General features: G+C 33.2%; 1 protein-coding gene across 10 annotated transcripts in view; it reads right to left on the bottom strand.

Annotated features, from left to right (window-relative positions):
• LOC148306828 (inter-alpha-trypsin inhibitor heavy chain H4-like) overlaps positions 1 to 3,229 on the bottom strand; it is a 63,602-nt gene extending 60,373 nt beyond the window's left edge. For all 10 annotated transcript variants that reach the window (XM_088264311.1, XM_088264313.1, XM_088264312.1 and 7 more), the window contains exon 1: positions 2,854 to 3,229. In XM_088264311.1, coding sequence (XP_088120437.1) covers positions 2,854 to 2,861 — 8 coding nt within the window. In that variant the 5' untranslated portion in view covers positions 2,862 to 3,229. The remainder of the gene's footprint in view (positions 1 to 2,853) is intronic.
• Between the last annotated feature and the right edge of the window lie 9,683 nt (positions 3,230 to 12,912).

The raw sequence follows: 12,912 nt of genomic DNA, 5'->3' as shown, positions 1-12,912 counted from the left end.
CTACTGAGGCTTCAACTTTATAAGTAATATAGCCTGTATACCTTTTCGTGAGTGGATTTACTCTTTATGTTTAAAGTTACTGTAATTCATGAGTGAAAATTCTAGACAAAAACACTCGCTTCAAACTGGCTCAGTTAATTTGAATCGAATAAAAGGTGGGTAAGATCCGTTTGTTCAAAAGATCTACATCTGTAGATCTATATGACTTATGTGATCTTTTGGCTAAAGGTCTAGATAAACGTGCTCGTTATTATTTTTATTATTTATTTATTTTATTTGGAAATTTAACAGAACAGTAACGTAAATACATTTAAATTAACGAGTAACAAAAAACAGGTATTTGTACCATTCCAGTTACAAAATTTCACATTTCGCTCACTTCTTTCAACAACGTCAGATATCAAAAAACTTGATTTTTTAGGAGATCGTTTTTAAAGATTTATATAATATTTTTTAAAAAATATATCAAGCTAAATTGAACTTTTTCCTGTGCAACAGATCTTTATAGATAAAACCTGAATGTTTTTTCTCAATTTTAAAAATATTAAGCATATTTAAAAAATATATTAAATAATACCTTTTCTTCGAAATGCAAAAATAACACTTTCTGCCCTGTAGTGGGTAAATATTAAGTTAAAAATATGCCGCTTTTGCTGGGATATATATAGTGCATTTTCTGGGCATTCCGAAAGTACGCACAACTGAAAATTGACGATTTTCGATATATGACGTTGTTGAAAGGAGTGAGCGATTTGTGATTTAATATAAATACCTGGAAGAGGGAAGGGAGGGAGGAAAAGGGAAATTAACACAAAAGCATGCTTATTATTGAGCAATCACTACTTAGTAGCATGTGTGTACGTACTTTGCCTACTTTGTACGTACTCACTCCTTTCAAGAACGTCATAAATCAAAAATCGTCAATTTTCAGTTGTGCATGTTTTCAGAATGCCCAGAAAATATACTATATCCCGTCAAAAGAGGCCCATTTTTAACTTAATATTTACCCGCTACAGGGCAGAAAGTGATGTTTTTGCATATTGAAGAAAAGGTATTGTTTAATTATTTTTTTAAATGAACTTAATATTTTTTAAATGGAGAAAAAACCTTCAGGTTTTACCTAAAAAGATCTGTTGCACAGTAAAAAGTTCGGTAAGTGTTTTGCTATTTATTTTTAATACATTGTATTATATTTTAAAACTTTAAAAATGTTCTCCTGAAAAATCAAGTTTTTTGATTTATGACGTTCTTAAAAGGAGTGAGCAATTTGTGAACATGTATTTGGACACACTAATTATTGTATCAATCTCACACGATTTAAAAAATATTGTCGTTGATACAACGGAATCGATTTTTATACCGGTTAAGCAGTTTTTTTTGTGAAATAAAACAGGTTTATGCGAGTGTTGCTGCATATTACCCGATAAACCGGTCCAGCTAATCTGCAAATACTTTTAACTAGGCACACATAGAACACAGACAAATTCTCGGGCATTGCAAGAACCCGTCTGCAAGTCAAGTGGACGGAGTAACACGATATGTAATACAATTTTTTTTTTATAAATTTTAGTTTTACTTAGTAAATACCACTATTTCTTAAAATCTACTGTGACACGTGTTTCGATGCATTCCGCAACATTTTCAAACACCGTATGTGAAGCGAATTCAAAATTTTAGAGTTGGGTCCAAAGTAATAATGGAAATATATTAGAGTCTAACAGTGCTCCGCAACCTTTTCTTATCTACTACACACCAAACTTCGTCCTAAAATTCCGCGGCACACCAAAAGCTAAAAAATATATATATATATATATATAGAGCATTTAAAAAAATTTATTATAAGAAATAATTTTTAATACATTTCGAAAAATAGACAAAATTATTAAAATTAATTTTTAATTCTGTATTGAATATATGATGAATAATTATAAAATATCCAATACATTAATTTGACCGCGGCACACCTGTATCCAGTTCGCGGCACACCAGTGTGCCACGGCACACCGGTTGCGGAGCACTGTATTAGACGATAGTGGCGTATATCTTAATTAAACTGCGACTGTGGAGTTTCTGTGCGACAGATTTGGACACACTCAAAATGTTGTATATTTCATGGTAATTTATGAATGAAAATAACATTTTATAATTAAATTACAGTTAAATAACTAAAGAAATTATCAGTCGGATCTTAATTTACAATATTTTGAGTATTAATTTTTTTTAATTATTCACGCGGGAAAGGGTTAATGTCGATCGGATGTCACATCCCTAATTAGGTCGTTACTTCACTATTGCAGCTTTGACAGAAAGATGCTGTGAAAATTGCATACGCGTAAAATGCCGGGAGTAAATGCAAATCAAAAATCACGAAAAACTGTTTTTTCCTCTATTATGTTTAAACCTAAATAAAATTTACCGGCGTTTTTAAAAACAAAATATTATCGGAATGATAATTTTAATGCGTAGTATTATTTGTATGTCTTAGTTAATTCAAGGTTGAGGAGAATAACCAACGGTCAAGGAAATGAACTTGAGCGATAATTTAGAGATAATTAACGGATATTTTAAGATAATTTTACGAAAATAATGTAAAAAAAGTATGTAAGGTGTGTAGTTTGGTAAATTTAATGTGATAAATATTATACAATGTATATTTTTCAAAGCGGTAAAATTTCCACGATTTCAAGAGCGAATGTGTCGAGAATTATTATCCAATAAATTTGATTACAGTTACGGTACACTCCGAGCGACTCACTCCCATTTATTTATACACGGACACCGTATTGCATTAGAGATTAGAATCGTTCAGCGTGCCGTCCGCGCGCATTATTCAATAAATAATAAACAGCTCACCTTATCATATTGGCCGTCTCTCGAGCCGGTCCGGGCACAAGGCAGAAGTTCACCGATATGCCGTGGCAGAGTTCACGGTCCCCTCGCGAACAGATGACAGCTACAGATCGATATTCGGCACAACAAACGAGAGAAAAGCAATGTCAACAGAAGAGAAAAAAAAACACCGAAATGGCGGAGCTGTCAATTTTCAGTTGACAGAAGTTTGCCGCGCACCGGGGGCGATTTTTCACAATTTGTGGCTGTCAAATTAATACACAAATAGCCGCATCATAATTCGCAGTAGGTACCTGCGTGCGATTGGTTTATTATTTAACCTTAGCCCGACGTTCGCGGGACGGCTGCGGGCGACTGAATGCGACCGCGGTGATGTATCGCGCTAGTCTAATGGGATTCCAATTTATGCACAATCCGGCGTGAGGGGGGATGGCGGTTTCGCGACGATCAAAACATCAACAATGTACAATAATAGTGCTGGCTAATCAAGGATGGGGAAATTTCTCAAATAAACACACAAGTCAGACTTCTCGGAACAATAGGTACTTGTTTTGTATGCCGATAACGAAGACTTGGCCCAATATTATTGTTTATCTGTCTTCGTGGTGCAATGTTTAACTTAATTTATGACCTTACGCATATACTACCGGCTCTCTCATTCGAAAATAAACTCTCTCCTTAGAAATTAAAAAAAAACAAAGAGGTGCATTGCATTATAGTAATGGATCCTAACGGATATAATTTTACATTAATTTTAAATTCAACGTTATCGTGTCCATATAAAAATATTAATAGCAAACATTAATTTTTGCAATCCACTTAATTGTATTTTATTATTTAAAAATACTTAAAAATAAAACTTTTGACAATTGTTTCACTTTGTTAACGCATTTTCAAACTAATGTGAAGATTAAATGGACTGAGGGTCCTTATATAGCCATGCAATTCTAAGTACCTAAGTAAAAAAAAACTAACTAACCATCACGCCGCTTCCCCGCAGGGGTAGGCAGAGAGAATTGAACGCCACACCACTCTGTCTTTGCAAACATTATTCGCCTTTTCCACATTCATGCATCTCCTCATACATACCCGATGATTATTACGACTCCCGACCCGGCCGCTTTCAAGTATTTGACATACTTGACTGTGCCAAGTTTTCCTCGGTCTTCCTCTGCTTCTTTTTCTAAATACATTTACTAAACTGTTCTTTCATCACTCATACGTAATACTTAAATAATAGTTATAATATTATATTGAAAATGCCATAATTTTCCCAATTATTTGTTTGTTTTCAATAATAAAATACAATTTAGTAGACTCTAAAAAACGGTGTTTGATTTTAATATTTAATACATAAATTAAAATGGAGTTCTACAAATTAAACGCCAAATCTTTAAGTCATTGTGTTTGCTGCAGTTATCAATGATGAGAGTAATTTAAATATTAATAATTATTAATAATAAAAAAATAAATAAATAAATAAATAATATACATATCGCTCACTCCTTTCAAGAACGTCATAAATCAAAAATCGACAATTTTCAGTTGTGCATGTTTTCGGAATGCCCAGAAAATGTACTATATCTCAGCAAAAGCGGCATATTTTTAACTTAATATTTACCCGCTACAGGGCAGAAATGTTGTTTTTGCATTTTGAAGAGAAGGTATTTTTTGATTATTTTTTTTAAATATACTAAATATTTTTCAAATGGAGAAAAAAACCTTCAGGTTTTACCTAAAAGGTTCTGTTGCACAGTAAAAAGTTCAATAAATGGCTTGATATTTATTTAATACATTGTATTTTATTTTAAAACTTTAAAAACGGTCTCCTGAAAAATCAAGTTTTTTGATTTATGACGTTCTTGAAAGGAGTGAGCGATATATGAATAACAGCTACATGATGCATCCTTGCATGATGCAGAAGAGCTAAGGACGATCTCTTTCAGGTTATCAATATTATTAATAAGTCAATAATTATCATAAGTAATTATGTTAATTACTGCTAACGACATCAACGATTGAAAATAAAGAAACGATTAAATTCCAAACATCAAAATAAAGGCGTTCATGCATAAAACACATGAAATACCATTAATAACAATGAATTGTTTAATAAATCGATTCGAAAATCATTTCAATACTTACATATTTATAATCGTCATTAGTTTAAATATTATTTTGATTTTTATTTCGCTTCCACGAAACGTGTAACAAAAAATAATAGTTGATGGAAAACCGGTTTTTCTGTTTGCTGATGATTTCTTCAGAAGTCAGTGGTAGTTAAAAAAAAGAATTATGGGAATACGCTTCGAGTTTCGTTTTATTTTTTATACCACCAGTTTTTGGTTGCCTCCTATTTTAACTGTATTTTGCCAAAACAATTAAAATTACATGTGTTATTTAGTATTTATTCTAGGTACTGATTTCTTCAGGAGTTACCAGCATAAATGTATCATCAAAAGCAGTGGTTCCCAAACTTTTTTGGCCCACAGACCTCTTTTCATAGTCAAAACTTGCCAACGGACCCTCCGTGAAAAACTACTTACTCTGTACCCGCTACAAAGTCAATATACATCGCTGGCCAACTGTTGTTTAAATAAATACCCTCTTGTGCCGAGATCTATTCTCGAGAGTGCCATTGGGGGAATTTAAATGGCGAATTTTAAACAGTATTTAATAATAATAAAACCCTTTTCTGCACCCCAATGGTGCATAGGGCACTGTGTCTTATAAACGCAGTGTTATCATGATCGTTTTACACATGAAGGAAAGGTGATCAGCCCTCCGCTTCAGGTACCAGTCCAGGGTAATATTGAATAAATATTACAGTGAAAAAATCACTTATATTTATTTTTACCCCCCTTGGAAATCGAGCCCGGGACCTCCAGAACGGTAGCCGAGCGTGCTGACCATTACACTACGGAGGCGGAGTATTTAAACATTTAGATATTATAAAAGTAAGCGCACACCCACAAAAAATATGTGCAAGTAATCGTCGTTTTACACCGGTTTGATTTACGCTGACTCACAATAACGCCGGTTGGTGGCGGCCGTGGGATTCTCCGGTTCGGCTGACACCAGTGGGATTCACCGGTTCGCTCAACACTGGCATTTCCATTAGCGCCGCTATTCCAATAGCAAAACACTTTTACACCATGTTTTGCATGTGAGCAGGCTATTGTGTAAGTGAAATTGTATAAAATTATTTTTGCCCCAGATGTTTAAGTTTTGTGACCGAAATAAGTTTCCAAAGAAGAAGAGAATGGGATAAAAATTATGGGAAAACTGTAAAAATGGCCAACCTTACTCGTCTCCTTTCTTCTTTAAGGTAAACAGATGATCTTTGTGATTCTGCAAGAAAGGAAGCAACAACCAAAGCAATTTAAATAGCAAAAAGATATTAAATTGAGAAATAAATCTTATCATATATGTCGTATAATTGACATATTGTTATCATCCAGGTACCAACCTGAAACGCAGGACTTATCGCCTTGCCTTCACGCAATTAACGATCAAGAAAGCACTAATGTAGTGTTGTATGCACGGGTATTTGGTGCCACGTGTCGGTCGACACACGACCGCGACCTTAGCTGTTTGAGAAACGCTGAGAAATAAGTTTCTTATTAAGAATGGGGAAATCCCACTGGATATATTATTGATATATGTACATACAAACATATATGGATTGTGTGGTATTAACCGTCCACTGAAGGTTAATACTTTAAGCTGTACAAAATAAATAAACATAAATGTATGCAGAACTCAATTTACACGATAAATACGTTCCACAGAATACAGTGTAAAAAAAGGACACTAAAATATTTAAAAAAAATGGTTGATAAGTTTCCTCGTATTAAAATCAATTCAGGGTATCAAAAAAGAAATCATTATTGCTCAGAAAAATGTGCGGCAAAACGACGTATGATAGTTGTTCGAATGTTGATATAAGAAAATAAGATAAGCATTATCGATAAAATGAAGAATGGTATGTTGAGATGTTTTGAGCAAATGCAACGAATGAGTCAGGCAAGACAAAATTATAAGGCAAATGTAGTTGGAAATAGAATCAGAGAAAGACAGAGGAAAACTTGACATTATCGAGTATTTCAAATATTTGTAGTCAGGTCAGGAGTCTGAATAATGAACGAGTGTAAATGCAGTGATGCATGAATCTGGAAGAGGCGAAGATTGTTTGCAAAACGACATTGGTGGGGCGTTCTATTTTCTCTGCCTACCCCTTCGGGAAGGTAGATATGGCTAACCTCCTGACAATATTAGTCGTAATCAAATTATATTAATGAAATAAAAATCTCGAAGTAGGTAAATTTAAATTTATCTGCACTCATACATGTAGTTAAAATGTTAACTTCCGTATTTGTAATCGATGCCCTGGTGAATTATAATACAGTAAAGCATAAATATAACGGACTAATTGAGGGGATGGGGGTGTCCGTTACAACCGAAAGTGCGTTACATAAAAATATGTTAAAAATCAATCAAACAACTTTTGTTTTTAATTTAATATGAGCACTGTGTTTAGGATATAAATAATCAAAACAAAATGCAAGCGAAATTCTATTTGTTGTCTTAGGATACTCGTCGTGAAGTAACGTTGCTGTTTGGTGTCGACGCGCTTGCTTTCGGTAATCCTGCTTTGAAAAAGAAATCAAGTTTTGTTTGCACTTTTGAAGTTTTCAGACATAGTTTGTGATTATCGTGACCGCTAAAAATGGATCATTTGCAGACGGGAGGAATATCAAATTTAACATAATCTACGTATAAAGGATTGTATTAAACTCGTTTTGTCTTTACAACAGCCGATATAATCAATATTTTCACTCATCATTTTCTTTTGGAAAATTCGCCTTCGTAAAAACGTTGTTTTCGTAAGTTGGTAATGAATGACGTCACAGAAACGATGGACTTATTTTAATATTAGTGACATTGCTAAATTATTGGCGGCTCTATTTGGTGATGTCTATGGTCCAAGTTCATATTACAACAAATGGTAGTGTAGTGGTAAACAAACAATCCACACTACTACTATTATAGCTCTATAAAGCAGAGACATTTTGGCATACGTCACACAACACAACCGATGACGTAAAATTTGATGACGTATAGCGGTGTCCGTTTTTCGTTTTATATAAATATCTAAAGTTTAAACCTTAATATCTCCCTGACTTCTCTACAGATTTCAGTAAGAATGTCTTGTAATTTTTCAGATTAATTTATTAGCCGATAATAACACATCCTAAAATTGATCCATTGTTTACATGCGGTGGCGCTTGAATTTCAGCATGTATAATATAAACAGAACGTTTTTATTTTTTTTACATTCGGCCGGATTTTTTGTCCGTTGCATCCGAAGCCCGTTAAATAGAGGCCCTTTATATCGAGGTTTAACTGTACATATATTGTGTTGAGATTTCGTTATCGCGATAAATAAACAAATACCCAGCATTACCAGTAATTTACAAGAAATAATTCGGTTTATTATAAAATTACTGTGTTCTAAGAATATGAGATTTAATAACACATTAAAACTGTGTACTCGTATTTCACCGAAGTTAAATTAACAGGCGACTCTAATGATAACCGGATGACCTCAGGAATTTCCAATGATTGACTGTAGTTTTAACTGTCTTTAATAAATGGTCAAGGGATATATTTTATTTTAAAAAGTAAACAATCCGAGGCACAGTAATCAGTTAAAAAAGGAATAACCTCTACTTTTAGAGGCTTGCTTGCAGGCAGGATAGTAAGGATAGGTCATATCAGTGTGAACATCGTATCACAAACACCCAGACCAATTGAATAGACCGCAACTCAATTTTCTTTAAACCCAGGTAACATTTAAAGTAATTGTTTTTTTTGTTAATATACCGTTTTTTTTATTTAAAAAAAGTTTTTCTTCGAAATAAATATATGATTTTGAAAAAAATGAGTCATTGAAAGGTAAAGAGTTAAAAAAAAGTATCCTAAAAAAACAAATTTCAAAATATATTACAACAATTTTTTTGTATACGCGTCTGTAAATACACGTCACCTGCTGAATTCTTTGATTGCGAGTACACTCTTAAATAACTGGTAAATCAATTTAAGGTAAGGCGCTCTCGAAGTAGTATTTTACGAAAACGGCGCTATATAATGATCGAAAAATGAATTAATAAATAATAAACACCCTGAGAATAATAAAACGATTCTGTTTATGGGCGCAAATGGAATAAAATAAATAATGGCCAACGTATGCAGCGTCATTTTGTAAGAAATCACCTCCAGAGCGAATTACAATTTGTGTCATGATATATCGCTCACTCCTTCAACGTCACATATCAAAAATCGGTTATGCATGTTTTCAGAATGCCCAGAAAATGTACTATATCCCAGCAAAAGCGGTATATTTGTAACTTAATATTTACCCGCTACAGGACAGAAAGTGTTGTTTTTGCATTTTGAAGAAAAGGAATTATTTTTTAAAATATACTAAATATTTTTCAAATGGAGAAAAAACATTCAGGTTTTACCTAAAAAGATCTGTTGCACAGTAAAAAGTTCAATAAGTGGCATGCTATTTATTTTCAACACATTTTATTATATTTTTAAACTTTGAAAACGATCTCCTGAAAATCAAGATTTTTTTATATCTGACGTTGTTGAAAGGAGTGAGCGATATGTGCCACGGAATCAATGTCTTTGAAGACATTTGAGATGTGGAAGCAACGAAGAATGCTTCGGATACCCTGGACAGACATGGTCAGCAATGCCAGAGTTCTCCAAAGAGCCAGAGCGAGTAGGGAACTAATATCGAATATTAACCGCTTCTGTGGTCAACCTCTTGGAAAAAAGTGCGTCAAAAAAAGCCACCCTTTTTTTTCACTTTTATGTTTTTTTTTTATCATATTTTGAAATATAATTAATCAGTATAAAACATAAATAAACAATATTAGGAAAATAAAAAAAGGAAGAATGGATATATCTAAACTGGTGGGGGAATGACCCGAGCTGGATTCAGGCAAATCACTATAAAAAGTTTCGTGTACGATGTGCCCGAACTGGATTCGAGCAAATCACTGTATCAGCAAAATTCATTAATTCAAACCCTTATCCGCACCCCAATGGTCCATAGGGCACCGCATCATATAAACGCAGTGTTATCTTGATCATTAACATGAAGGAAAGGTGATCAGCCCTCCGCTTCAGATACCAGTCCAGGGTAATATTGAATAAATATCAGAGTGAAAAAATCACTTATATTTATTTGACCCTCCCTGGGACCTCCAGTACGGTAGCCGAGCGTGCTGACCATTACACTACGGAGGCATTACAGTAAAATACCTGCCCGAATTGTATTCGGGAAAATCACACAAGAGGTTAAAGTGTCCTGTTTGGGATATGAGCTCAGAAGAGAAAAGTACAAGCTACTGAAACTGATCATTAAGTGTAAGATCGAGGGCCGAAGAGGTTTCGGAAGAAGGTGGATGTCTTGGCTTCATAATATACACGAGTGGACTCCTGTCCACTCGTGTTTATTATGTATATTATGAGTACGGAGCGTCGAGGACCTGTTTCGGATTGCCCAAAGGGACATGTTCTCACAAGTGACAGTCGACGTCGGGGAGACCACACACGACACGTAAAGAAGAATCAATGTCTAATATGATATAAATCAATTTTAAAATGACATTTCTTTCAGAGAAAAAGAGTTGAAATTAATATGTCGATTAAATTCCTTACTGTCATATTCATCTGCTTGACAAATAATATCAATGTGATGAGCTGACAGCATTATTTTCTGGGAAATTATGTTTTTATTTATCACACCTGGCGTTTTCTTAGAAAATTCACTTGTTTATTGATTGAAATAACATCTGTGCACTGGTGCGAATGACGTTTGTGTTCCTGGATAATTCGCTCACTCCTTTCAAGAACGTCATAAATCAAAAATCGTCAATTTTCAGTTGTGAATGTTTTCGGAATGCCCAGAAAATGTACTATATCCCACCAAAATAGGCATATTTTTAACTTAATATTTACCCGCTACAGGGCAAAAAGTGTTGTTTTTGCATTTTGAAAAAAAGGTATTGTTTAATTATTTTTTTAAAATATATTAAATAATTTTCAAATGGAGAAAAAACCTTCAGGTTTTACCTAAAATAATATGTTGCACAGTAAAAAGTTTAATAAGTGGCTTGATATTTATTTTTAATACATTCTATTATATTTTTAAACTTTAAAAATGTTCTCCTGAAAAATCAAGTATTTTGATTTATGACGTTCTTGAAAGGAGTGAGCGAATTGTGGATAGTGATGTTTGCTCACAATATCACACAAACGTAGTTATCAAATAATGATAATTATTTGTGCGCGCAAGAAGTGTGACATACAAAAGGAGATTTTAAAGAAAAAAAAGTTCGAAATAGGGTTGCCAGATGATTAGAAAATAGTGGTCACTTTTAAAAACATATAGAAAGTACGAACTCGACAAAAAGCGCAGTCAGATCAAAAATACGGAAAATATATGCGAATGACACTGGCAGCATGTGTATTTTACTTTCAAGAAAATTCAACATATTTACCGATTTTTGTTAGCAGTGAGAAACTAACCTCAAATAATAAAATTCGTCTTTTTGCTACAACACTCCGAGTGGGTACTAGAGCTCAATGAGTTACATATTCAGCGAGGGTGTGCCAATTCATTAAAAAATAAAAAAATATTTTGTATATTCAAAGCATTGATAACTTTGTGGTATGGTAATATAACACTCTCCTTATCATAATAACCATAGTGGTATTACACAAAGTAAAGGATGAATGATAAGGAGAGTGTTAGAAAAGTAAATGTTTATTTATAAATGATTTAAACAACTCTTATTCTCACACAAAATGGTGCATAGGGCACTGCATGAAATTGATAGAATTTTAATTTCATTGTATATTACACGAAGCAAAGGTGATCAGCTCTGCGCTTCAGGTACAAGTCCAGGGTAATATTATACAATTTTTGGATGAAAAATCACTTGAATTTATTTTGACACCCCTAAGAATCAAGCCCGGGACCTCCAGCATGGTAGCCAAATGTGGTGACCACTACATTACGGAAGCATTTTAGTAATAAACATAGGTCAAACTACATAGGTCACATTAATTGAAACAATATAAATGTTTTATTATTTCTAATTATTTATTAGTAGTTATTTACACAAGAATGACATAATATAGTTAAAACACATCTCATTTGCTTATTTTAAAATGTTAAACATTCATTTGATACTTCAATCAGATATAATTAATGCAACGACTTCTGTACTGCTCCCTTTTGATAAAAAAATTGACAATTACACTAAATTTCATGTTATTATTAAATAAATAAATTAGTCCAAAAGGAAAAAAGAATAATATAAAAAACACACAATATTGTAAGCATATTTACTACGGAAATTCACAAATGCATCTTTATTTCTTATATTGAAAAGTGTTGCCATGAATAAATGCTTTACTTGTTTACGAGTCACGGTTTTAGTTTCAGAAAACAGTTTTGAACCTAAAAGTACACTGTTTGAAGAATATTATACTACAATTTGAGAAACAAATGAACAAAACTTGCTGATTTTTCTAACCATTTAAATTAGCTTGAGTTAAAATTACATGGATCAACTCGGTCACTTTCCAGAGCGTTATTGAGATTTTGTTTCCTTGACTTATGCATTTCTGATTTTGGTGGTAAAAATAGATAAGAAAAAAGTCGGAGAAGCACTATTCCTCATTACATTTTTAATGAATAGATATTTGAACTCAACTTGTATAAATAGCACGATATTGAATCAACGCTGGGTGATTATTTAAAGGCAAGGTCATCAGTCCAGCACTACAGATTCATTGATACAGGAGAGGAATATTTGATGGGATACAGGTGACATGATCGAAGGACATTGTCAGGGACATTATTGTTATATTCGAAAAGAGATGAAAAAGGAACAGGTAGAAAGGAAGGAATAGAAGTAGTGGAACCTCTCATAACGAATGAAAAATGAAATAAATCATAAAATAAAGAGTTATTTC

Source organism: Brachycentrus maculatus, unplaced genomic scaffold (genome assembly GCF_059751285.1).
Source record: "Brachycentrus maculatus isolate JH-2025_06_01 unplaced genomic scaffold, ASM5975128v1 h1tg000223l, whole genome shotgun sequence".
In the NCBI taxonomy this organism is placed as follows: domain Eukaryota; kingdom Metazoa; phylum Arthropoda; class Insecta; order Trichoptera; family Brachycentridae; genus Brachycentrus; species Brachycentrus maculatus.
Note: the sequence above shows the minus strand (reverse complement) of the source record. Positions and strands in the feature narration are given on the sequence as shown.